The 25990-nt window shown below is 42.2% G+C and overlaps 2 protein-coding genes across 3 annotated transcripts; one reads left to right on the forward strand and one right to left on the reverse strand.

Annotated features, from left to right (window-relative positions):
- Nucleotides 1–456: 456 nt before the first annotated feature.
- Nucleotides 457–11845, forward strand: napbb (N-ethylmaleimide-sensitive factor attachment protein, beta b). Of its 2 annotated transcripts, XM_084083030.1 has the most exons (11): nt 457–649; nt 2128–2207; nt 3092–3208; nt 5367–5413; nt 5758–5835; nt 6066–6121; nt 7120–7204; nt 7315–7419; nt 9099–9167; nt 9736–9786; nt 10084–11845. In XM_084083030.1, the coding sequence occupies exons 1-11, from the start codon at nt 549–551 to the stop codon at nt 10183–10185; spliced, it is 891 nt and encodes a 296-aa protein (XP_083939156.1). In that variant the 5' UTR covers nt 457–548; the 3' UTR covers nt 10186–11845. The 2 variants fall into 2 exon arrangements, with proteins under 2 accessions (XP_083939156.1, XP_083939157.1); XM_084083031.1 differs by lacking the exon at nt 5367–5413 and having other exon boundaries at nt 460–649.
- Nucleotides 11846–11887: 42 nt separating this feature from the next.
- Nucleotides 11888–18815, reverse strand: gzf1 (GDNF-inducible zinc finger protein 1). The gene is made up of 8 exons (XM_084083029.1): nt 18771–18815; nt 16249–17279; nt 15248–15431; nt 14912–15081; nt 14690–14784; nt 13775–13942; nt 13123–13280; nt 11888–12991 (listed from the first exon to the last, which is right to left on the reverse strand). Exons 2-8 carry the CDS (start codon nt 17265–17267, stop codon nt 12227–12229), a joined length of 2559 nt encoding a protein of 852 aa, XP_083939155.1. The 5' UTR covers nt 17268–17279; nt 18771–18815; the 3' UTR covers nt 11888–12226.
- Nucleotides 18816–25990: the final 7175 nt, after the last annotated feature.

Genomic DNA, 25990 nt, shown 5'->3' on the forward strand with positions numbered 1-25990 from the left:
AGTAGGTGTGTGAGGGAGTGAATGCCTTTTAGTTTTTGTTTGTTTGTTTTTTTGTTTAAATACTGTACATACTTATGAGGCACAGTCGGTCACGGTCACATCCATCGGTGTGTACACTGAATGGGAAACTGGAGATTTACTGCCATCTGCTGCCCAATACATGCATGTACTTTCCTTATGCGGTTTATTTGACTGAATTGTTGTTTTCTTGCTGTTATGGAGGTGTGAAATCACACGTAATAAAGTTAAACATTATCCGACTTGCAGAAAACACACGTTCAAGACAAGTTCATGTGAAACATTAAAGGATCATTTATGTTAAAACCCTGATTTATTTGCTGAGACTTGTAGTTGGTCAATTGTCATAGGAAAAAAATGCACTTCAAATCCCATGATGCTTAGCGATCTCCAAAGCCAGGTGCACGCCTACGCATCATAAACCCATCGAGTGACTGTAATCCGCACTAGTAGCTAGGGCTGAATCATATGCGGTTATTTGCTAAAAACCTTACTGTTTAGCTGGTTGTTTTGCATTAAATACAGCAAAAATGGACAACTCCGGGAAGGAAAAGGAAGCGATTCAATTAATGGCCGATGCTGACAAGAAAATCAAGTCATCTGGCTCTTTCATGGGAGGGATGTTTGGAGGGTAAGGAGGGATCTACTGGATCACTGCACCAAAACAAGCAGCTACTGTAGCTCTCTGGTCAAATGTTAGCATAAGACGCTCATGACAAGCTACACAGACAATTTTGCATTCGAAGTGTTGTTGTTTTCTGTGCACTTGTGAGATGTGACAACTATAATGGACATTAAGGTAGCTGTGTTGCATTACAGGAGACATTTCATCATGAGATCAATGAATGAACCTGGGTAGCTAGCCACTGTATGGGCATGTAAACAAAATGGTTTATGCACGTCAGACTCGGCCATATTTGACATTACTGTAAAGATGCAACTGATCCAAACCTGAATGGGTAGCCCCCACCACCAAAATTACTAAATAGCAGTGGAAAAAAATATGCTTGGCACATGTCTTGATAGAAGGACTAATATAAATGGGGTGGGGGGGTTGTTTACGTGTGTAAGGTTTGTAAACATAGCAGTAAAACAGACCTATACATTGATTTGTGAGTGGGGCATGTGTATAACACAATTTTGTTTTTAAATGTTTAAAGCAATCTTCGATTGAGCCTTGAATCACTGTTTGCATGGTTTTATGTGATGAAATTCCCCCAGGAGTCATTTTTGGGTGAAGTAGCACATATATCTGACACAATTGAATTTACCCTATGGTTTCCTTTTCAGAATTGTAAGTAAATTCCCCAGTATGGCCAGGTTTTAGTTGTCCAGAAGGGTTTTGAATTTTGACACCTAAGTGCATGTTCCCCAAACATTTAATGTTAACATGCAATTAATACAAATAATAAAATGCATACAATGACTAATAATAATAATAATAATGCTAAGTTAACACAAGCTGTTTTCCCCCAAGGCATCAACGAGGTTGACACATAATTAATGCATCATCATATCAGTGCGATGCTTTGGGAATAACATTGATATCTGTCTGATGTAAGTACTATAATTATCGGCAGATATGATGACCAATATAGTGTGCATCCCTAAATGAAATGCTACACAATATAAAAACATAAAGTGAATTGATTGATTATATTGCCTCAGATGTTAACAGCAAGAATCAACCGCAGTGAGTAAGAAAACGGGTTGGTTGTTTGCATGCATCGAAGGACAAAACATCAGCTAGTGGTTCTGTGACTCAGTATTTGTTTTCCAACCCTCGGTTGTAGGTGACCCAGATGATGCTGTTGTCATGGGGTATTGTGCTTATTCATTCTGTAGGGGCGTTAGACTGCCCACAGTGGCCAGGCGGCCTCAGCAGTGATGTCTACTCTCCTGATTGGATGACCACAGGATTTTTACAGCTTCAGAGGGCTCCCAGGGGTCCTCTGTTTGTCCCTGAGGATAAAGCCATAGTGAGATTTACAGTGCTGCATATTGACAGGCAAACAAGCTTGACGTTAGAGTGACTTGTTGTGGCTGAAAAATAAGCTATTGTTAAAACATGTGTTTGAGTGTGTTTCCTTTCTCTGTTTTTTTTAATAGCGGACCGCACAAAGTGGAAGAGGCATGTGAGATGTACTGCAGAGCAGCCAACATGTTCAAGATGGCCAAGAACTGGACCGGTATGACACCTGTATTGTTTTTACAAACACATCAAGTTTTAATTGCCAGTACATTAATCAAAGGGGTAAGTTTAAGTTACAACCTACCTGAGAGTATATAATTGTTGCAGTAGTTAATTTCATGGGGAGAGTCACTGTTTGTGACTGTATATCTGAAAAGCACAGCAATTTTGAACATTTTTGGCAACAAAAAAGGAAGGTAAAATGTTATGCACTATGTCCAATGTAAGCTAAATATATAATATATCTCTGTACATGCATGTACCTATAATACTGCAATAAGCAATTCCTGACCAGCAGTAAGTAAGTCGACTCCAAAGCAAGACCGTAATAATAGCAAGTTAAGTTAAAGCTATGGAGTTTGTGAACAATGCTGCATAAATCACAGTTTGTTGTTCTGTGGTGAATCTCCACTATACAGGTAAAATAAGCATAGTAGCGTCCCCGCATCGGCAAACTGGCTTCTGTCATGTCGAGCATAGTGACCCACCTTATACTGTATCTTCTTTGTCAAATGGAAATAGTGGAAATAAAAAATAAATGCTTAACCTGTAAGTGCAAAACTAACAATAACCGTGTTGGTGTTACTAATATATTTCACAGTATTATTATTTTTACACGTATAGATTGTAATCTACTGTACGTGTAGATACTATACAGCTTTCACATTATGGTATTACATTTACACTTCGGTCCCTTGTAAACTCGGAAATGCACATGGTGGCGCTGTTTGACAGACCGTCGAAAAGTAAACAAAGAACTGGTAGATATTTACAGCAGAAAACTGGTGCTGAAACGTTTTGGGATCATCAGTGCTTCTGTATTACATTTGTAAAAAAAAAAATCACCAGCTTCATAACCTCTTCTCTGTGTTCTGTGTCCAGGTGCTGGGAATGCGTTTTGCAAGGCGGCTCGCCTGCACATGCAACTCCAGAACAAACACGACTGTGCCGTCAGTTACATCGATGCAGGAAACGCTTTCAAAAAGGCAGATCCCAATGGTGAGACCAGTGATGTTTTCTTTTTAAATCATAGTATACAAAAACATATACAGTAGGACATTTTTCAGTTGTGCTGCAGCTACTGTAGTTGTACATTGTTTGTGTTTATAGGCATTAGAAAGCAGTGCATTCCAGTGCAATAAAATCATTGTTGGGTTTAAACATAACATGACCAACAGTGTATCAAAACATGCATAGTAGAGAGAAATAAAATAAAATAAGTTACAATATAATACAGCCTCAAATCATTATAAAATTAGATACGTCATCATTGTAATGTTCAAATAAAGTGCTAGGCGTGTCATAGTTAATGAGCATTTTATAAAAGGTCTACTCTGTTATTATTGGCTGTTACTCAGTCTATGTAAACACATGATGGAGCCAAAACAAAAAAAATCACCCCATGTGTACTGTGGTTCCTGTCACTGCCAACCCCCACTGTTGGCTTGGGTCAGGCACGACAGTGGCACTGCTGAAGAGAAGCGAACCTGGGCCTCTGTGGTGGTGGGCGAGAGTTTTACCCAGACGGCACACACCCTTTATGATCTGGTAGCCTTTGCTAGACCTTTGCTAGGAAATTAGTTCTGTGTTACAAATGAATAACACTGTTCTGTGTTATTCATTAGAAATATTGATGTATGATCTTTATGGTCAGCACCAAATCACCACAATTTAAGAGCAAAGAGCAGGTCAAGACCATACTCATTTACAAAGACCTGTCACCCAACAATTCCGCCTTGAGTAAGGAAAAATTCTCCTTTTAATGGGAGGAAACCTCAAACAGAACCTGTCTCTAGGTGGGCTGTCATCTGCCTTGACAGATTGGTTTGAAAGAGGGAGGACAGGACACAAAGCTGCTAAGCAAACAATAACTAATAATAAGCCATTGTCTGTGGAAACACTCAAACTGCAGGCAAGGGGTCTGTAATCACAATCCATTGAAGTCTATGGGACGAGAAAGCTAAAAAAAACTGGTGATGAATGCGGACAAATGGAGAGGGAGAGAGAGTAGGTGAGAGGAGTTCAGAGAATCAGAGGAGGTCCCCTGGTGGTCTAAGCCTATTGCAACATAACATAATTGTTAAATCAGGACATTCAGCCGCAGACTGCAGATTCCAGCCTGTGACCTCATTATCAGGCAAAAACGTTGTAGTCCGTCCTTCAGTCCTTCTCACTTCACTTAACTGGTGCTGGAGAGCAAGTGATGAATGAATCACAGTGTGTTGAACATGTTGCTCTTCATGTGTATGTTGTTTTCAGTTGATGTCCCCTGTTCTGCTTTGTTTATTGCTCGTTCTCTGAAATGTGTGTCTGCTATGCAGAATGCTTATGTGGCTTTTAATACTAGCCTTTAATAATAGCTACTCCCCCCCCAGCCACCACCATCAGCAGCATCAAGTTTTGTCATATGAGATTGAAGACAGACGCTGTGGGCTTTTATTCTATAACCTCTGTTTGTCCCTAGATCACAGGGTTGTTGCATAATACTGTACTTCTAGTTTATCCAGTATACAGTATATTCAGCCTTTATGTGCAGTGAAGAGATACACGGTCCTTGTTTGGTTTTAATTATCATTCAATTTCTCTGTGTTTTAAGTAACACTTTCAGCATGGCATTGAGTGCTGTGCTGTTTAACCACCTGCCATCCCTATTTTGGGCATAGGTAAACCCCATACAAAAGTCTTGTCAGTCCGTACGTACAATACGCCCTCATCCATTTTTCTCCTCATTGGGTTGACCAATCGATCTGAACTTCTTCATGGGTACTGGCCATTATTATGAGGAGGAAGTGAGGAAGTCGCTAATTTTCCTAATTTAAACTGTTTATAGTTTGTTTGCCACAAGCTGTGGGATATGTAGTCCCATAGCCCGGATCGACGGCAACGCTGATCTGTAGTCGCAGCCTGGATTAGTGGGCAAGGGTATGGATTTGTTTTCAGAAACGAGTAGTGAAAGTACTGAAAGTAACCCATCTACAAGCTCACAATTGTGACCCGTTGTAAGGTTGTAGATTGTGGCTCCTGTTTGTTGTACAATATACTGTAAGCACAGTATATATAGGGCCTAAGTAGTTAAGGATCTGCCTGATTTTAACAAAGCTAACCAATGTTGCATGTCTTTAACTGTGCCCTCCTCTTCTCTTAATGCGGCCAATAGAGGCAATCAAGTGTTTAAATGCAGCCATCGATATATACACAGACATGGTAAGATGCATGCAGACAGACACAAACTAGTCCTTCTGCCTATGTTGCCTATCTTCATGTTCATTTAGCCTTTGCTTTTCTTGAATGGTGTGCACTTCTGTTTATTGGTGTGCTGACAAGATACTTTTCCCTATTACCAGAATCCTTTTGCAAAATCTAAATCTTCTAATTAACATTTGTCAAAAGGTCACATTATTGTGAACAGATTTTACAGACTTGAGTCATCTCTAGATAGAGATATGTGTAACATGTCATTGTGTCACCTGTAAAACTGCAGCAGTACTACTTGAGTGGCTCCTCTGGGTAGACTCAGTTAGTAATGTTTTTTTTCCCTCCATGTCCAGGGAAGGTTCACCATCGCAGCAAAGCACCACATCAGCATCGCAGAGATCTACGAGTCCGAACTGGTGGATATCGAAAAGGTGGGTGTTTGTGGGTGGATGTGTTACGTAGGAGTGTACCTCTGTATGCGTGCGCATGCATTAGGTGTTTATATGCATGCCTCCCTGTGCATTCTTACGGCATACGCACGTGGTGTTTGTACTGTAATCGTGAAATGAGTCTTAATCAGCCATGATGAGTGATTAACATGAGTGGTTAAGCCTGTTAATCTGAAGGATCTCTTTAAAGTTCATCTTCTTTTTTTTGACAGGCCATTGCACATTATGAGCAGGCAGCAGATTATTACAAAGGAGAGGAGTCAAACAGGTACAATTTCTGCTCCACACTGCTCTAGAAATCATTATAGCATTATAGCAAATAGCAAATATGCCATATAGCTAATGTAAAAGTATCTTAAAATTAGGTATTTAATTATTAATTTATCCACAGTAAGGGATGGATGAAATAAACAGAATAAACATTTGTTATATTTATATATATATATATATATTTGTACACATTATTTTAAATAAATAAATAGAATATACATAAAATATGATACTGATTAAGTGTCTGAGTCTAAAACTAGAATTGCACTGAAACATAAGCAATGGCTCTCATTCTCTGACTGCTCGCTGTGCGCTGAATGACCAGAGAGCGCCTGGCCTCCAGCGTTTTCACGGCGTATTTGCGAACGCATCCACAGGACGTGAGTGTCTTAATTCCAATGGAGAAGAGTGAGTGCGCCCACTTAGAAGACCATTTCTGTCCCATTTTTCGTACTAGTGGCGAGGTATGGGATTGGCTATCTTGTTAAATTAAGGATCTGCAGTATCATTGAGCTTCCTTTTTATGTCATTAGTGTCAGCACTCATTCTTCCTCTGCCAGGCACTCTGAAAGCCTGATTTATACCGTGTCCTACAACAGGGTATAAATTAGGCATAATGGCCCTCATTTATCAAACGTGCGCAGATCAAAAAACGGGCGTACGCCGAGATCACCGTCACTTTCGGGATTTATCAATATATCTTGACTTTGACTTGAGCGTACGGCACGCTCAGATCTCACATCTGGTCTGAGGACGTGTAGGATTTGTCTACACCAGTTTGTTCCAGTTTGTGCAGCATTGTCTAACAATTTGACAGCCATCTGGACACATGTATCCACTCCAAAATGTATATCTAACACACTAATAAATAATCCCTGGGAAAATATAACATTTTATAAAGGCATGATACAACGCATCGCAATGCAACTGTGAGCTCGTAGATCTTTTCAGTGACACTTTCATCCAGTTTCTCAATGTGTCCTTTCTCTGTCTTAGCTCTGCCAACAAGTGTCTGCTGAAGGTGGGTGCCTACAGCGCTCAGTTGGAAATGTACCCGAAGGCCATTGAGATTTATGAAGCGGTAGGTCTGACCACTCTGGTATGTTTGTACTTTGTGAGCCCATCGGCGCAGCTTGCGAGAGATTATGAGTGTATTCTTTCTGCTTGCGTCCTTGTTTTGTGTTTGTACAGGTGGGAGCCAACACTATGGACAACCCACTACTGAAATACAGCGCAAAAGAGTACTTCTTCAAAGCCTCCCTGTGTCATTTTATTGTGGACGAACTGAACGCAAAGGCAAGTTCTCACCACCAGTACAGCCTGTTCTATTTTCAATTATTCTGCGATTTAATCAATTGCGGACGTAGTGAAGCTGATTGAGTGATTTCACCTGTGTGAAAGAGAACTGAGTTAGAATACGTAACTATCATTCCCAGGTCCTGTCATGATGAGGAGTGACTTTTTAATCGTTTTAACAGTTAAACTATTTAACCACTTAAATGACTTGGTAGAGTGGACAATTAACATGGGAGAAACACAGTGAAAATATTGTCCAAAAATGGGTAGAGGAATATCATGCATGAGGTGTTTCTCGTTTTTTCCCCCCGGCCTCTAGAGTACTAGTGACACAGGCACTAGAACTATCTCACCTTGATTACCGCTCTACAATATGGTCGTGTGCAGACAAAAAACATCTGTCTAAGCTTCAAATAGCTCAGAATAAAGCTGCAAGGCTTGCACTGTGGGTGTGAGGCAGAGTACTGAGAGATTGCATGGCAGTCTCTCATGCTCTCATGGCTCAGTACTGTAGAGGAGAGATTGGCATCCAATTTAGTGTGTTTCTTTAGAAATATTTGTCATAGTAAACAACCAATTTGTCTGTACTCGCAAATACATTATGTGAGAGATCATCATAGTCACACTGCCAGGCAGGCTACTAGGGGTCCCATAGTTAAACAAAAACCCAGAACAAATGCGGTATACAGATCTGTAATGTATAGGGCCATTATAATATGGAATACGTTACCAACTATGATCACTGAAGCATCCAGAAAGGCAAGTTTTAAGAAACAAAAAAAAAGAAAACACATGATCAATAACCCTGATGTGAACTAGCTGATCTGAATAACCTCGAAGGAATGTTATTTGATGGGTTGTGATGCTTAGTTATTTTTACTTGAAAATGTTTTTTTATCAAGAGTGTTACATGTTTGTGTTTTGTTATATGTAAGTATTGTTATTCGTTTGTGGTGGACCCCAGGAAGAGTAGCTGCTTACTTTGGTGGCAGGTAATGGAGATCCGAATAAAGAATAAAGAGTTTTGGGTTGTGTAGTTGCCTTGCCATGATGTAACTCCAAATATTGGCAAGATATTTTCAATCGTTACTCCTCTGATAAAAAAATGTATAATCCAAATGATCCTTCCCAATGACTTAGAAACAGTGAAACCGGTCTGAAGGTCACTCATAACACATGAACGAACACAAAGAACACAATTCTGTATCTCTTTTTAACCCATTTAGACCTGCTGCCACCTTGTTATTGTTGTTATACCTTTGAATCCGGGAGCCACCTCTGAGTCTCATTAGTTGTTGCTATACATATAGCAACATAATGTTTTATTCATTTTTTTAGTAAGAATTTGAACATTTTCAGAAATCTTAGGTTAAGTTTTAGAAGGCGTTTTTAGAATCGGCCTCAGGTCTAAATGGGTTAATTAAAACGTCAACTCTGTGACAAATTGACAAATTCTCTGTCACTGTGCTTTAAGCATTCTTTCACAAAATGTCAAAAACATAAAAAATAGCAGATTTACAAGCAAGCAACACGTGAGCTTGTAGATCGGCTATTTTCGTTATTCGACCATGCAAGGATTTGATTCCTGTATTCGTTGTCGGCTCTCTCTTTCCCATCACTCTTCAATGTCCTGTTCCATTAACGCAGGAAAAACTCTAAAGAAATCTCTGTCTCCACAGATTGCTGTCGAGAAATACGAGGAGATGTTTCCAGCCTTCTCAGACTCGAGGGAATGCAAGCTTTTGAAGGTACCTAGCTGTTTATAATTAGGAGGGACATAACGAAGGTGTGTGTTTGTTTTGTACTTTTAACTCTATGGCTCTGTCTGTTACTCTGTCTGTCCAACCGTCTGTTTGTAGTCGTGTCTGAATGAATAGTTATAATTATACCATATAGTGCTATGATCATATCCCACAATGCATTGCCATGAAATAAAACTGCCAACGTTGTTCTGGCACATTGTACTCCTGACTCTGGTGGTGACTGTAGTGAATGTCCAATTGTTTTGTTTTAAAGGAATGTTTTAGCTTTTAAACCGGTATTTTATTTCAAGTTAAAGCTTTTACTGTTATGTACACACACACACACACACACACACACACACACACACACACACACACACACACACACACACAATTCTGCCACTAATAATAATAGCAACACATTTCTTATTTATTTTATATTTTTAGCTAGTGAGAGCATGTTGGTTGGTTCTAACCGCTTTGGCCTGGTTGGGGCTTTCAGATCCTTCAGTCTTGTTTTCCTCCTGTCAATCTATTCTGTCTTTATCTCTAACCTACATTTCCTGGTTTGCAGAAACTCCTGGATGCCACTGAGGAACAGAATGCGGAGGCATTCACGGACGCGGTAAGTCACTCTTAAACTAGGTCTCGTTTTTATGGCTCACAATAACACCCCTGACGATGAGTCTTCCTGTATAACCTCGATCAAACATGGTCTGACAGTTACCATGAATATGTTAGACGTAATTGTGCAGAACCAGTGTGAATGCTGCCTGACTCTTGACACCACCTTATTCTTACGGGTGGTTTCTACTTAGTATCGTGCCCATTTCGTGCACCAAAGTATATTGTGCGTCGTTGCGCGACACCGCACTACAAAGCATATCAAGCCCTTAACGGCCTTTTCTCCATCTGTGTATAGGTGAAGGAGTTTGACTCCATCTCTCGTCTGGACCAGTGGCACACCACCCTGCTGTTGCGCATCAAAAAGACCATCCAGGGTGATGAAGGGGACCTCAAGTGACGAGGCAGAGAGAGACCCCAGGGTGCAAATGCAGCATGGAGGGTGGACTCCAGAACGGCATGCTACCCCATCTCCTACACTAAAGCCTGATTTATATTTAGTTGCATACTGGTGTCACGCACCTAAAACAGCAGATCTACAAGCTTGTAGATCGGCTATTTCCAGTGCGCAACACAATGTGCATCAAAGTATGAATCGGGCATAACCCTCACTCACAAACACCCCTTCACTCATTACATTTTCTTTTTCGTGCACTAGCCAACCCAGGTTCCCCTCTTACAGGGTACATCAGAATTCTTAACTGCTGCAATCCATAGAGCATTTCAGGAGAAGTATTTTCTGTTATTTTTCACATGTTCTGTTCTATTCTAGTCTGTGAGGGTTCCCTATTGCAACGCCTTTAAAGCCAGTAAAGACGCAAACCCTCAGTTATTGTTTATCCACATTAACCCTAGCGTCCCAAATCTGGGCATGTCATAATAGTTGAACATTCTGCAAAAATACTCAAATATTCGGTGAAAATAGCAGCTCTACAAGCTCACAACATGTTGTGCCGCGTTTTGAGCTTGTATATCTGCTATTTTTGCTGAAGAGATATGGTGTAGAGCGGAAAAAAAGGGGACCAAGTACAGCATAGACCCCTGGGGAACCCCGGTCAACGAAGCATATAGGGTTTTAAGTGGTTAAAGGTAAGCTACGTTTCCCCTTTAAGGAGTGACCCAGGGGCTTACCTCATGTGGCATTAGAGAGGCGGATCTGATGTTAGTATTGACATGATTTGTACAATCAGTTCATTGTTAAATCAAATATAATTTTTTATGTAGTTTTTGTTATATATTTATTGTATTTATAGTTTTCTTTACAAAATATTGTTTAATTGTCAATCCAATGCCTAGTGTGCATGGCTTCCATTTGACAAATGTATTATCAGTAAAAGTGTATTTTGCGGGTCAAAGGTAGAATGGAATCCTTAATCCATAATGTCATAATTGTTCTTTTAACTCAAGTTATTTCAGTCATAAAAAATAGGATACTCTTGTTTCCATTTCAGTTTCAAACAGGAAGAGACTTGACAAAAGGTTGATGCAAAATAATGTAGACTGTTAAGACACCCATACTCAATTATCTCACACACCAATGCTTTTTCTGCACATACTAATTCACCTACAGTTCTATTCCTTATTTGTGAGTGGATCAACCAGTGTAATATTATTTTTGAATGTCTGAATCTATAAGCCATGATTTATAGTTTGCCTGTGGAAAAACTGTATTTTTGAATGAAGAATTCTCGCAAGGCTTCCCTTACTCTTTCCAGGGGCAATTTCTCTTTAAAAAAAGAAAACCTAAGAAAAAGAAAATTCACCATCACCCATCACTCACGTTGTGCTGTATTGTATATTGTATTGTGAACTTAGCCGTATCATCGAAGGTTTGCTAGTGTAGTGCACCTTCCAAATGGCCAGTCGCTAAGCATGCCATTGTGTATAGTTTAGTGTTGTACTTTGTGTACTAGTGTGAGCCGCACCAAAGTTTTTACTAAAGGGCCAGTCATCCTACTTATCGAGCTTCTTCCAGAAAGAATAACAGTGGACTTGTTATGACTTGACCTGTATGCTTGTTCGAATGGACAAAATTAAAGACATTTATCTCCCAAACTCCCCTCGTCTTTTTGCTGTTCATTACGACATCTACTGGATATCCATTTGCTTTAAATAACTTTTATTGTACATCAAATGGCAATTCCATGCCATGTGCAGCTCATTAAGTATATTTCATAGTAATTGCAGTACATGGTAGACTACTCCTGGCAGTCTAGATTATGTGGCCACAGTCTGATGAGACAAATTAAACATGATAAGAGTTTTACTCAAGGCTGATTAAAATGAAGTAGGTGAATTTCTGCCCGTTAGAAATGATACCGTCAGGCATTGCTTCAGTCACATAATCACAACCAGATACAAAATACATTAAAATGACTGATAAGATGGAGTGAAGCGGATTTAGTTTGACACCCTGATAAGATGTTGCCCAAAGTTATCTCCTACTCAGCCTTTTCAGTGGGGACTTCCTCTGGTGTTTCCTCAGAATTCATTTGTTCTGCTGTCCTTTGTTGCTCATCATCTGTGGTGGCTGGCTGTTCCACAACACACTCCTTCTCGCTGATGATCACAGTCTGAATGTCGGTGTCCAACATGTCCGCCTCGGGAACCGGGGCAAAAATGGTCTGCGAGACCGCGGCTTCCAGGACCGAAGCGTTCGACACGGCGGCGGGGGGCTCTGAAACCGAGGCCAGCATGGTTTCCGAGACGGGAATGGAGAGGGAGACGGGAACGGACAGAGAGGAAGAAGACATGACGGCAGCAGAGGAGGACACGGGGAGAGGGTGAGCCATGGAGACGGGTATAGAGAAAGGGACGGAGATGGCCGAACCGTCTAGGGAAATGACATTGGCCCCCGTGGCGTCGGTGGTCATGATGGGCTGGAACTGTGTCCCTGGTGGGACTTCGCCGTGGATGACAATGATGCCACCCAGGCCACTGTGACTGATGCCGTGACTGGCCCAGTTGGCCGACAAAGTGACTGGCTCGGCCGGCACCACTATGGTCTGGGCCGAAGATCCACCACTTACACCGCCACTGATGCTGCTGCTGCTGCCTTCGGCACCATCGCTTCCAGCACTGCTCGTGTTCTCCACTGCTGCCGTTTTCTCTGCCGTCTCCTTGGGGGAATCTTGGGGTTTCTTGTCCTCGATATTTCCATCCAGCACCACCAGGTAATTCTTCCAGGGGGCGTCTGTGTCGTGTGTCTGGGTAGTTACACAACACTTAACGTTATATTTTATCATGTCAAACGTGGGAACATTATCAATGGAGAACTGATGGTTTCTTAAACGGCAATAACAGCCCCAAGATAAAGAAAGAATATACAGTATCTCACCATGGTGTGCCTGCGAACTGTGGACTTGTCTGTGAAGGTGCGGTTACAAAGGCCACACATGTAGGGTTTCTCCCCTGTATGGATGCGTTGGTGCCTCTGGAGGGCGTTGAGTTGGGTAAACTGCTTCTCACATTCCTTACAGCTGTATGGACGCTCGCCTACCAATGCCAGAGAGTGGAAACACGCACACAGTGAAAAAACTAAAATGACAATAAAATCCTGATTTCTCAGTCAGGAAACAGACATGCCTCGATGCAAATGACAACATGTATGCTCATATTTTCCTCATGTGCTGGTGGATTTTAGAACAGGGTTTGTCTGTATTTACAGTACGTCTTGGGATCCACACAGAAATGTGGATCTTGGACTTCCTGTGGTCAGACTGTAGACTATAACGTATCTATGACATATGAGTAAAAATTTGGGCAGGGTGTAGCCGCGATCCCAGACCCTTTTTCTATTATAAAATTAAAGTTAAATATTTCACAAAGTATAAAACATTTGTGAGAAAGATAAATGGTAGTGCTTCGGTGGCCTACTGGCAGTATGCACAAGAAATGTGCTCTAATTTAATCCAGCGATTTGCGAGATTAGTTCCAGACAGACAGACAGACCATCATGGACGGCAAGCCTCTTGCAGAACCGCGCTTACCCGTGTGTATCTTTAGATGCTGATGGAGAGAGTTCCTCTGAGCAAAGCCTCGACCACACTGTTCACACTTGTACGGCCTGGAGCCGGTGTGGATGTTGGAGTGGTGCCTCAGGTACTCCTTGGACGCAAAGCTTTTCCCGCACGCCTCACACATGAAGGGCTTCTCTCCTAAGGACACCAGACAAAAACACAAACAAGAACAATGTGATGACGTCTAGTATGGTGCTGTGTGTAGATAGCTTTGTCTTCATGAGCGCCCATGGGGACAGTTGTCTGTTGATAAGGACCAGTTCAAAGAGGGCCCCCCCCCATCACAGAGGTGTGGTGGTGGGGATATTTGACGTCTGTATACTTTGACTAGGACATGCATGCCAAAAATAACTTGCGCTAAAATCCACTGTAATCGGTTATTCTGTGAGGTGGAGCGGAGTGTGAAAAAAAAGCCTCATGAGCATGCAGTGGCATTTACTCACGCTCCACTCTTGTCTGCTCTAGACAATGCGTGTGATTCCACCAGATGTGTTTAAAACGCATTCCCAGAAGCAGCTCTCCACTCCAAGATAAATATCAAACAGATACATATCAAACATTTGATAATTATCGGGGTGGCCCCGATGGGTCAAATCGGAAGGCTTAAAATTGGATCTATGAACCACTCACACTACAGGTTCCGACCAGCCTCAAACAGGGAACGCCTGTGTGATGCCCTGTGAACATTTCCCTGATTATCCTGTTGTGAGCCCAGATTTAGGGTCAAAGAACATTTATACTGCGCCAATATGGCAACATTAGGAATTTGAAGCTGATGAAAGCTGAAACCAATGTAAACACTCAATGTCTGTGTTACCGGTTCAGTCCGGTTTGTAAATCAATATCAAACCCTTATGAAAAAGTCGACACCAGCCCAAATCTCACCTGTATGGGATCTCTTATGATAAGACAGCATGTGCTTCTGGGTAAACCTGGCGTTACATTCGTCACAGGCAAACGGCTTCTCTCCTGTGTGAGTCCTGAATATTAAAAAAGAAAGGGGTGAAGGAGTGAATTTCAGTCCTCGTCTGCAAGCAAAAACACATTTGACTTTCACTGAGTGGCTCGTCATCATCACCAAGTGCAGAACTGGCCGGTAGCTCTTACCTGTGGTGCATCTTGAGGGCAGAGCTCTGTGTGAATTTGGCATTGCAAATGGTGCACTCAAAGGGCTTGGCGCCGGTGTGCGTTCTCTCGTGCAACAGCAGGGCGGTTTTAGAGCTGAGCGCTTTCCCACAGAGAGGGCAGATGTGACGCTGACCGCCCCCTTCGTGCACCTGGACATCAGCGAGGAGGTTCCAATGATACAAGAAGAATCCAACAATCAGCAAAACGTGGGCAGAAACTGGTCTCATGAAGAAGTCACAGAACACAATCACATAGGTGTATAAGAAGAACTGTTACTGGACCGATTTTGGCTAATTATGGCATAATCCTCCTCACCTGCCGCTGATGGCGGATGACGTCCTTCTTGCGCTTGAAGGTCTTGGCGCAGACTTGGCAGGTGAACCCCCGCTCGTCGCTGTGCACATGTTTCTCGTGGATCTTCAGGTTGCCACGGTTTTTAAAGGTCTGCTGGCAGGTCTCACAGCGATATACGACTTCTGATTTCACTCCATGGTACGTGCTGGTGAGAACCGCAGTGACAGGGAGACAGCCATCAGTCAGTGACACACGTCTTTCTGAATGTATCACATAGTGACGGAAATTATGTATTGTGCTCTATTATTATTATTATTACATAGAATGTAATGAAAGTGCAATGTGCAATAAGTATGAGCAAAAGTGATTTTTACTGTAGACATGTTTATGACCATTTGACATGATCGTATCCTTAAAGGTAGGGTAAGTGATATGTTTTTGTAATTTTTCTAATTTTGTTAAAAAAGTATTATATTCTGAATCTGATAGTAATCATTGCTACAGAGCGTTTGTTCGGTCACAGGGGTCTCTCCACCTCTTTAGTAAACAGAATATAGTACATTTTCATGTAGGTGACAAATGTAAGCCAATCAGGAGAGAGCACTGAAAATGCATTTTCTGTTTAATAAAGAGCTGGAGAGACATGGAGACTCCTTTTACTGAACAAACACTATAGCAATGAGTACTATCAGAATATAGAGCTATTTAACACTTAATTTAACCAAAGTAAATCACTTACCCTACCTTTAAATTCAGGAATTGTTTAACTATAGATTAATATGGGTTGAACATGGACTTGGAACAAAACCATTCCATACTTTTTTTAAAAAACCATTATAAATGCAAGTGTATATTTGATGAGCATTAGAAAAGGTAAACATGCCATATATACACAGCTGAAAGTACAGTTATATGCTGCTATTGTATGTGATGTCAGTCTCATTAGTAGTCTCAAACTGTTAGGACAATGACTTAGACATTCAGAAGAAACATCTTCAGCAACCGATGAGTATATGTCGCACCTGATGTGCTTCAAGTAGCTTCTCTCGTAGTGGAACGTCCGCTGGCATTTCTCACACTCAAACTGGGCCTTGGAAACTCTTTTGAGCATCCTCTGTGCGTCCCCTCCTTCTTCTTCTTCCTCCTCCTCCAAGGACAGGTACAGGGGGTCTTCAAGGTCTTCCTCTGGCATCTCCTCTGGTTCGTCACCTTCATCCTCAGAGGCAAGCAGTCCCAGTGAAATCTTGTCATCCTGCTGGAGTGGAGCTTTGGCCTCAGGCTCAACCTCATCGGTATTTTCGACAGCGGTGTCCACGTCGGCGTTCTTCTCCAAACCCTCTTTGGCCGACTCGTCTCCTTTACGCTTCAAGACCCTCACGAGGACCTTACGACCCGCCAGCCTGCTGCTGAGCCGTGTTGTTCCTCCTTCCTCGCCACGTGTGGATTTGCCTCCAGCCTTGACCGCGTTTCTCACCTTTGACCTTTTAGAGCCACCGCCCTCCCCTCTCTTCGAGCTCTTAGGTGAGAGGTAGCGCTTCCGTCTAGGCGGTCTCTTTGTCCTGGTCTTCGGTGTCATCTCCGAGTATGTGCCCTCCAGCTCAGCTTTTTCCTCCTCATCTACAAATGATGTTTCTGCTGCAGGCTCATCCGATTGTCCGGCGTCCAGGGCCTCGCTGCAAACCGCCGAAAGATCACTGCAGTCCAACATGGCTGCCACTTCTCGGACGTCGCCAATCTTGTCTTTGGCCACCTCCACTTTGCCGGTGTACACAAACTCCAAAAACGTGGAGAAGTCTGCGGTGTGCATGTTTGAGAGGAATAGCTTGTTAGGGGCAGCATCTTGGGACAGGAGAATCCTCTTGAAGTAGCCACTGGATGCAGCCAGCATCACTTGGTGGGCCGGAAACTCCTCCGCTTCTCCCTGGTAATCTACCAGCACGGTCACATCGCTCAGTTGTCCTTGCAGCCTCAGCTGATGAAGAGAGCCCAGGATGTTCTCATGATGACTCTTAGAAGACAGCTGTACCACTCCGTCATCCATGCTTTATCAGAGCTGCAGAGGAGAAAAAAAACATTATTATTGGTCTCACTGAATTTTGATGGAGGCCTTGAGATCCTGTAGCCCTAGAATGGCTGATATTCCATACAGTGTCAGTGAGTGCATGTATTCCATATACACAGAACACACATTTTCGTGGAGGCATCTCAGTGGCATGCTACTGTAATGTGTAGTGCTCTGTGTGTGTACTACTACTACTCCAATAATTAATTGCAGAAACTTGAGGTCATCTCTTGTCATATCATATTCATTTTAAAGTTCTGGCAGAAAAGGTGTAATTGGTCGAATATCGCCACTTTTCCACCAGATTCACATGGATCACATTATTTTTATATGACAGGATGACATTAACAGCAGCACTTAACACATGTAAACGTCCTTCAAGGCATGGAGCACGGCAAGTGTATGGGACACACTAATTGACAAGCATAATTACAATTTCCCTGCACTAACAGCAGCGCACCTGTCAATTAGTGTGTCCCACACACAATGTGCTCTTTGAAGGGCATGTGCATGTGTTCAGATTGCTGTGAATGTCACCCTGTCATGTACAGAGAAAGGTGGTCCATAGAAAAGTAGAGTTTTTTAATTGAATACAGAAATGTTCATATGGATATGAAACTAGAAGAAGAGCTGACTCCAAGTCGCAGCAATGTATTGGTGGTGAGTACACAAGGAGTGCTGATTGATTTATTGAATACTTTATTAGACAGAAATGCAAACAGCACGAGTACAGTCACACACTTGGTCTAAAAGTATTGATACTTTTAATTCAGTAAAAGATTTGAGTACTTTTTTCACCACTGCACTGTAAAAAGCTATACATTAGAATGCCGCAGAGATGTATGTATCCCTCCACGAAAAGTGTCTCAATTGATATATCAGCCATTCTTAGCCATGGTTCACATGACGCTTGTACAGTCTCATGTTTCAGGGCTACAGCCATTCTATGGCTATTGTCCTGTTGGTGAACACAGACACACACTGTTGATGCGCGCGCGCGCGCACACACACACACACACACACACACACACACACACACACACACACACACACACACACACACAGGGATATTGTTGAGACAGACGTGCTGCAGCTGCACAGGTAAACAAACACCTCAAGGTGCACTGCCTTGCTCAAAGGCAGCGTTGTTAATATCCTAAATTATTTTAGCAGCATTTTTTAAATCACCAATGCTCCCCTAGTACCGCATAATAATAATAATAATAATACAACGTGCATTGACTGTAATCACATAGATATAACCTGGCATCACAAACATTCACATGGATTTAATGTAAACAGTGCTAGCTGCTAGCCCTAAGAAGCTAACGTTAGCCCTGCATACACAACAACACGACCAGTGGGCCTGTTAACATGATCTGTGTAAAAGAACAAGTCTCTGTTAAGTAATCCATCTGTAACGGACAACAACCCACTGAACGGTTCGCTAAACGTTACAAACCATGAAACGAGCGTTCTTACCGTAAGCTCGCTAAAATGGAAGCCCCCCACAAAGGTAGAGTCCAGATCCCATAGCCCGGAGGAATGAGCGCCCTGCGATTGGTTGCGTGGTTGTCTTGGCAACTGCTGACAAAGTACAGTAAGTAAGTGGTCACTGACGTGAGGAGAACTTTTGTAGATCGGCTATTTTCAAATAGCCAAAGTACATCTAGGTCTGAAGTGGTTAATGTATGCTTTAAAAAGTAACTAGTAGGCAAACTAAAGTTTTCAAATAATTGTTGTAGTGGAGTAAAAAGTACACTACAATTAATTAAAAAGTACAATATTTGCCTCTGAGATGTAAAGGAAAACTGGAAATACTCCAGTATAGTAAAACAAAACTATAAATAAAAAAAACTCAAAATTGTACTTAAGTACAGTTCTTGAGTACATCATGTACTTAGTTACTTTCCACCACTGCCCACATATTTTAAATGGTTTGTGTGTTTACTAACATTGAGACTGGATGCACAGGTGATTGTTTCATGCAATCAATTCTCCCTGACCCCCTCTTCTGTGTTGGCTAGTGAGGCGCGTCCTAGCGAGACCTGCTGACCATAGAGTAAAAAATAAGGACCTGACGGAGTGGGTTTCATTTGGAGCCAGTATGACGTTTGGAGCCAGTGTGACGTCGCCTGTTAAGGGGTCTATCCTGTTCTGTTCTGCGGCCTGCGACATTGACAGGTATGGGGGGAAATAATTAGGGAGTCATTAGACAATAGGCTCTATGCACAGCAGCCATATTGGGAATGAATTGGGCGCCTTCTGATATACCAATGATACTAATTAAGGCTCTGTTCCATTTAGTGTGGCATAGTGGTTGTCTTATTTTCAAGGACCCCCATAACACTGAGAGTGTACAAATGGAACCAAATGGTCCATTTGGTTCCATTTGTACACACTCAGAGTTACACACCCACCATACGGGGCCATTTGGGAACCACAATGGAGTGTTTCTAGTGAGCGATCATGCAGATATCAGCACCCTGACCAGAATGGAACAGAGCCTTCATTAGTATCATTGGTAACTATAACACCTGTGAAGGAAGTAAGAAGAGGCCCAATTTCTTTCCAATATGGCTGCTGTGCATAGAGCCCATTTAAAAATCTCAAGAGACAACCTCTTAAAATGTGTATTGTAGTGATGCAAAACTGTCATTGTAGTGATGATGTCAACCTAAATAACGTCGTCTGCTTAACAACCAATAAGCCAATCACGGCGCTACAGACTGGCCCTCCGGGCTATGGGATGTGATGTGGCCTCATCACAGCTGCGCCTAGTGCGTTCTTTACAACGGAAGGTATTTTTGCTTGAGTCCAGTGTTGCCAGCTCTGCTTATTATAAGCGACCTTGGGCTTGTTTGTTTCTCTTTCCAAGTTGCTTGGAAAGTTGTAGTAGTTGTGGGTTGCTGTTTTTTTGGGGCTTGTTTCTGTGTAGTTGCTTATTTTGGGCTTGCTTGCATTGCATTTTCATGGCAAGGACCCCCAATTAATATGTAATTGTCTGCGTATCCCCGTCTGAAAACATTTTGTGACAGGGAGATTTGTGGATATTTTTATTGAAAGCTTGTGAGCTTGTACATCTACTATTTTCAAATAGCCGAAGCGATGTGTAGATTTAAAGTGCAATATGTGTTAGTCGCTTCTTGTTTTCATAGATCTGGTTGCTTGTTTCTGTCGCAAAATGTGTCAACCCTGGAATGGTTCCGCTCGGTGGCTGATCTCAGATCAGTTCATGGTTTCACGGTCGCGCTGTAGGGACCCGTAACAAAATGTCCCTGGGTCAGTTTTTATAAGACACAAACGGTCATAATGGCGTTTCTAAACATCGTTGTGATATGAAACAGACTGGCAATTACATGTATGTATGCAGCATCTGATACATTTATGTTTTAGAATATTTAGCAGACATTGCAGATGGGATGCTTTAATACCTCTTCCTTCCTGATATCAGTTAGTGATTAGTGTGCAGTGGTGGGAAAAGTACTCACATGCTTTTCTTAAGTAAAAGCATCAATACTTGTAGAAAGTAATGTAGAAATACTCCAGTAAAGTAAAAAATACCTCAAAACTTTACTTAAGTACAGTACTTAGTTACTTTACAGTACACCACTGATAGTGTGTAATATTATCTCATGTCCACTGGGGGGCACTACTATATAGAGGCTATAAATGAAGAGCCACAGGAAGATGCTGACTTGAAGTGAAAAATGTGTCTCACATTTAAAACATCTATAACGTTTTTTTAAATGATGCTTACTTGCACTGCTAACACCTACATGGTGATTTTAAGAGTTGGAATTAACCCATAGTAAGAAGAATATATATTTTCTTCTCCTTTGAGTTCTTTCTACCTGTTATTGTCAGATTGAGCCTATTGAAAAACAAGGCCATGACCTTCAGCCTGTATATGAATAAGATATCAAAGCCTGTGTGTGTGTGTGTGTGTGTGTGTGTGTGTGTGTGTGTGTGTGTGTGTGTGTGTGTGTGTGTGTGTGTGTGTGTGTGTGTGTGTGTGTGTGTGTGTGTGTGTGTGTGTGTGTGTGTGTGTGTGTGTGTGTGTGTGTGTGTGTGCGTGCGTGCGTGCGCGCGTGCGTCAGCTTTTGGATCTAGTCTCCAGAACCTATAGTTTTATAAACGGTACTGTAGTTGAATGGGACTGTTTTTAAGACTTGCCAAGATGCCTTAGGTTACATTTCCTCATGTATATTCAGGCAGGCCAACATAAATCAGCCACACTAGAATGTGCTCTGTCATTCTAAGGATGTATGGAAAGCTACTTGACGATTCACAGGGGAGCCGTGGTACAACCGCCAAGGTTTCTTTCTCTCTGTTTTTTTGACAGAGGAAATCCATATACCTTACACGTGTCTTAATGAATTCTGCAAGCTAGCAATCTGCTCTGTTCCGGTGACTCATACTGTACCTCAGACTCTGCCTGGTTTGGAGGCTGTGCCTTTTTACAGCTTTGACCTGGAACACTGTGTTCACATGACTCCCCCGCCCCCCATGCCACCACTACCATGCACACACACACACACGCAGACGCACGCACGCACGCACGCACGCACGCACGCACGCACGCACACACACACACACACACACACACACATATTCTTCATGCACACATACATTATAGTACCCACTTGCATGCACACACACACACACACACACACACACACACACACACACACACACACACACACACACACACACACACACACACACACACACACTCACACTCACACACACACACACACACTTTCCATTAAATGTCTACATTAAATATGTATCTTATACATCATATCTGTCTGAGCTGCGCTGCGCTGATCTGTAATCACAGTTGTTCAAGAGAATCAAGAGTACTTGCATATAGATACTAACAGGACAGGACAGGACAGCACAACAGCAGCTGCTTCTTGAAAAGTCTTGTGACTAATGGCTAATGTCAACGTGACCATGGAATGAAATACAGTTAGCATGAGAAAATGAATAAGTCTAATGAAACACATTTTTAGTAGAATGCCTATAGTATGAAAAATAATGGAAGGCTGAAATTAGAAGAAGAAAGAAATTACAAGAGGGGGAAACTGATTTTGGTGACCCCATGGCTTTTCTTGTAGCGCCACCCTTAGGCCAAACATCCACTGATATCTTGTCATTCTTTTGGAGTGGAGCTTTGGCCCCACCCTGTCCAGGTTGGCATTCTTTTACGTTTGTAATTTGTTTGAGCTTATAGATCGGCAACTTTCTGCAAAGTGGAAAAAAAACGAACGGATCAAGTATAGAGCCCTGGGGGATCCCGGTCATATAAGGTTTAAGTGGTTAATGATTGCTCCTCAACAGGTAACAGCTGTAGAGTTGACACATGTATTACACTGTGACTCAAAAAATTGCCAAGAAAGGTTATTCTGGGAGAACAAAATCAGAGGCATTAGTAAGATATGTGTCCTGGCTTGCACTGAAGGCAGTGGATGTGTTTAAAATCAGAAAGTCCTCCCACTTTTTCTGTTTAAACTGATGCCCTGGTTCTTTATACGTGAAAGTGGCGTGATGATGGTTTGATGGCGAAATCCAATGAATCGGCTGTAGGAATAGTGGATACTGCACTCTTTGCAAAAGTGAAGCTATGGCATCTCTTTCCAGTTGATGAAGACAAGGCAAAGCAAGAATCCAATGCCTTCATTGACATTGTCATTAGGTACTGTGTGTGTGTGTGTGTGTGTGTGTGTGTGTGTGTGTGTGTGTGTGTGTGTGTGTGTGTGTGTGTGTGTGTGTGTGTGTGTGTGTGTGTGTGTGTGTGTGTGTGTGTGTGTGTGTGTATATATATTTTATATATATATATATATATATTTAAAACAGCAGCTGGCTACTACTCTTCTGCCCTTCTCTCTCAACGATGGCAAGATCAATTTCAATGACCTTGAAAAGGTCTGAAAAGCTCAATCTTACAAGCAGACTGAAGATGGATCAGCTGTATGATGAGGTCACTACAGCAAACTGCTTCTGATGATCAATGAATGGGTATAATGCCCAGGATTCGAACCCGGGTCTCCCACGTGGAAAGTTAACCACTAAGCCAAATGGATATCCCTATCGCCCGGGGGAGATATTAGACTTTCAGGCCATCAGGCTGAGGTAGTGAACCACTCTGTTACACGAGCAAAGACGTGGCTGCGAGGTGAATGGCTGTATTTGAAGCATCTGATCTACCAAATATGCAGTCAGTCATCTCCTACATTCTGAACATTCCAGTCGGGGTGCAATAGTTAATCAATCTAATCAATTTAATAGATTATAAAAAAAACGTTTTAAATACAGCAGCAAAAATAGCGAACTAGACAATGTAAAACCTCAAGGGATCTACAAGATGAGTTTGTAGATTGGCTATTTTCACTATTTGACACCATTGTATGACGAGGTATACAATAGTCCTTAAGTTAAGTTGGTGTAGAGGAGGGAGGGGGCCTATTATAGACCCCTGGGAGGCTCCCAATGAAGTATATAGGGTTTAAGAGGTTCAATGCGGAAAGGAGTGACAAAAAGTACTCATGGAAGACCAAGTAGAAAAAGAAAGTTTACTGGCTCCACACAGAGAGAGTGACTGACTGAACAGCTGCTACGGAAACAAAGCAATTTGGGCTACTGGGGAATGCTTACTGTTGATGGTTTCCATTTGTTTGGGATGGACACAATGTTATCTTTGTGTTGTTTCAGTCTTGTTTGTGACAAACCAATCATTATTTTGAATCCAAAGTAATAATGCAAAATATATTTTTGTTACACTTGTAAATATACGTGATTTTGTTATTTTGTTTTGCAGTAAAGCACTTCAAATTCGTCGCATCACCAGGGTGGAGAAGATGTCGGACTTGCAGCAGGGGACGCCCCTATTTTCTCCACATATAAGACGGAAACCTACCTTCATTCCAGGTAGGGAATGTGTGAGAGTTTGAAAGAGTTCAAGGATCTTAGGGTCTAGTTCTCAAGTGAGGGGAGGATGGAAATAAGCCGGAGAATCCGAGCAGCGTGTGAGGTATTCTGTTGGCTGTATCATATCATTGTGACGAAAAGAGAGCTGAGCCAGAAGGCAAAGCTTACAGTGTACCGGTAAATCTTCATCACTCACCAAGATGTGGGCCATGACCGAACATGAAGAACAAGATGGTCGATACAAGTGGCCAAAATTGGTTTTCTCAGGGGGGTAACTGACATCTCCCTTATCGATAGGGTGAGCAAGTCAGTCATCCGTGAGAGCCACACTGATCCTTTGTGTAGAAAGGAGCCTGTTGATGCGGTTCCGACATCTAGTTAGGATGCCTCCTGCTGGTCGCCTCCCCAGTGAGGTTTTTGAGTCACGCCCAGTTAGGAAGAGGCTATGGGGCAGAGACAGAGGACCAGGTGGGGGATGATCTCTCCACGCTGGCCTGGGAATGCCTCGGAATCCCCCAGTCAGAGCTGGCTAATAAAGTGACCAGGGATATAGGGAAGGCTGGGATGCTCCTCTGGAACTGCCCCATCCGTGACCTGACTACGGATGGGTGGTTGTTGATGTAAATGGATGGATGAATGGAAGAAGGTGGCTATACCCTAATCACCACCTCAAATGTGCATTATTTCTTTTATAACATGGTTGCAAGATTAGCCGACATGCATTTTCGGATTCACTCAAAACGTTATCCTAAAGTGTTATGTTTCTAAACAAAACCTAGCATAGCTGTTATACAACGGTGTGTGTTCCGGTACCTAGTTTTGGTTTCCCTTGATTGAAATAATATAGTGCCACTGAAATTGATAGGTTACCAATATCAGTGTAACCATCACCAGTAGTTTGTCTTCGCCAGGCTGACAGGCCAGGAGGACAAAGACTTTATTTTTGCGCGCGAGCGTGCGTGCGTGCACCCCTATGTACAGCTAATTTCAGACACCGCATGACAGATCGGTATAAAACTATGCATAAACTCATGCAAAATTGAATCACACATTCAGGGGCCTCTAAACAACGTAGAGCCAGAAGCACGTACAGTCGCACACACATAGGGAGCGCCACAAAGCCTACAAATGTCACTGTTGAAGAAACAGGATTCCCCCCCAACACCAAATTAGGCACAAAGGGCCTTGTCTGTCATGTGACGGTTAGTGTAGCTGGGCTTTGACATTTCATACTGTTTGCCTGTAATTTCCTTTAAAAATTTAGTGGGCAAGGCCTATCTCTTACAAAAAATGTGTTTTGATTCCCAAATTGGAATGAAATGTTGAGGGCGTCTGTAGGTGGATGGCTATATAATTATCCACCTGTGACAAGTTATGTCAATCATAAACCCCAAGTGCTGATTATTTTCTACTCTACAAGCAAGTTAATTGATTTAAAGTCTCAGCTGACAGAGCTCAACAGTGACCTACCACTTTTTTAACGGCTTTGGCACAAGAGAATATCCCATAAATTAGAGAGTATAGACATTTCAGAAAATCCTGGAAATGAGTTTTAAGCCTGGAATCAAGCCAACCAGAGACATGATGAATCGTGACCATACAATATTTGATTCTGTTTATAAAAAGAATTTGAAAAGCAAAAAAAGGCAAAGGTACAAGACTACCGTATGTACTGTATGTACCGTACATATTTTAAGGTGAAGGAACTCTTCCCATAAACCATACCTTTGAGATGCTTCCAATTAAGCTCCTTAACTTTAACCGTTGTC

The sequence above is a fragment of the Gymnoscopelus microlampas genome (genome assembly GCF_963454915.1).
Source record: "Gymnoscopelus microlampas genome assembly, chromosome: 16".
NCBI classification, from domain to species: Eukaryota; Metazoa; Chordata; class Actinopteri; order Myctophiformes; family Myctophidae; genus Gymnoscopelus; species Gymnoscopelus microlampas.

Bases quoted from the DNA above. Each gene is read 5' to 3' on its own strand.
- napbb (XM_084083030.1), top strand. From the start codon at position 549: ATGGACAACTCCGGGAAGGAAAAGGAAGCGATTCAATTAATGGCCGAT. The intron at 5,836-6,065 runs GTGGGTGTTTGT...TTTTTTTGACAG, and splicing joins AACTGGTGGATATCGAAAAG to GCCATTGCACATTATGAGCA. The intron at 6,122-7,119 runs GTACAATTTCTG...TCTCTGTCTTAG, and splicing joins AAAGGAGAGGAGTCAAACAG to CTCTGCCAACAAGTGTCTGC.
- gzf1 (XM_084083029.1), bottom strand. From the start codon at position 17,267: ATGGATGACGGAGTGGTACAGCTGTCTTCTAAGAGTCATCATGAGAAC. The intron at 15,432-16,248 runs GTGCGACATATA...GGTTCTCACCAG, and splicing joins AGCTACTTGAAGCACATCAG to CACGTACCATGGAGTGAAAT. The intron at 15,082-15,247 runs GTGAGGAGGATT...GCTGATGTCCAG, and splicing joins TCATCCGCCATCAGCGGCAG to GTGCACGAAGGGGGCGGTCA.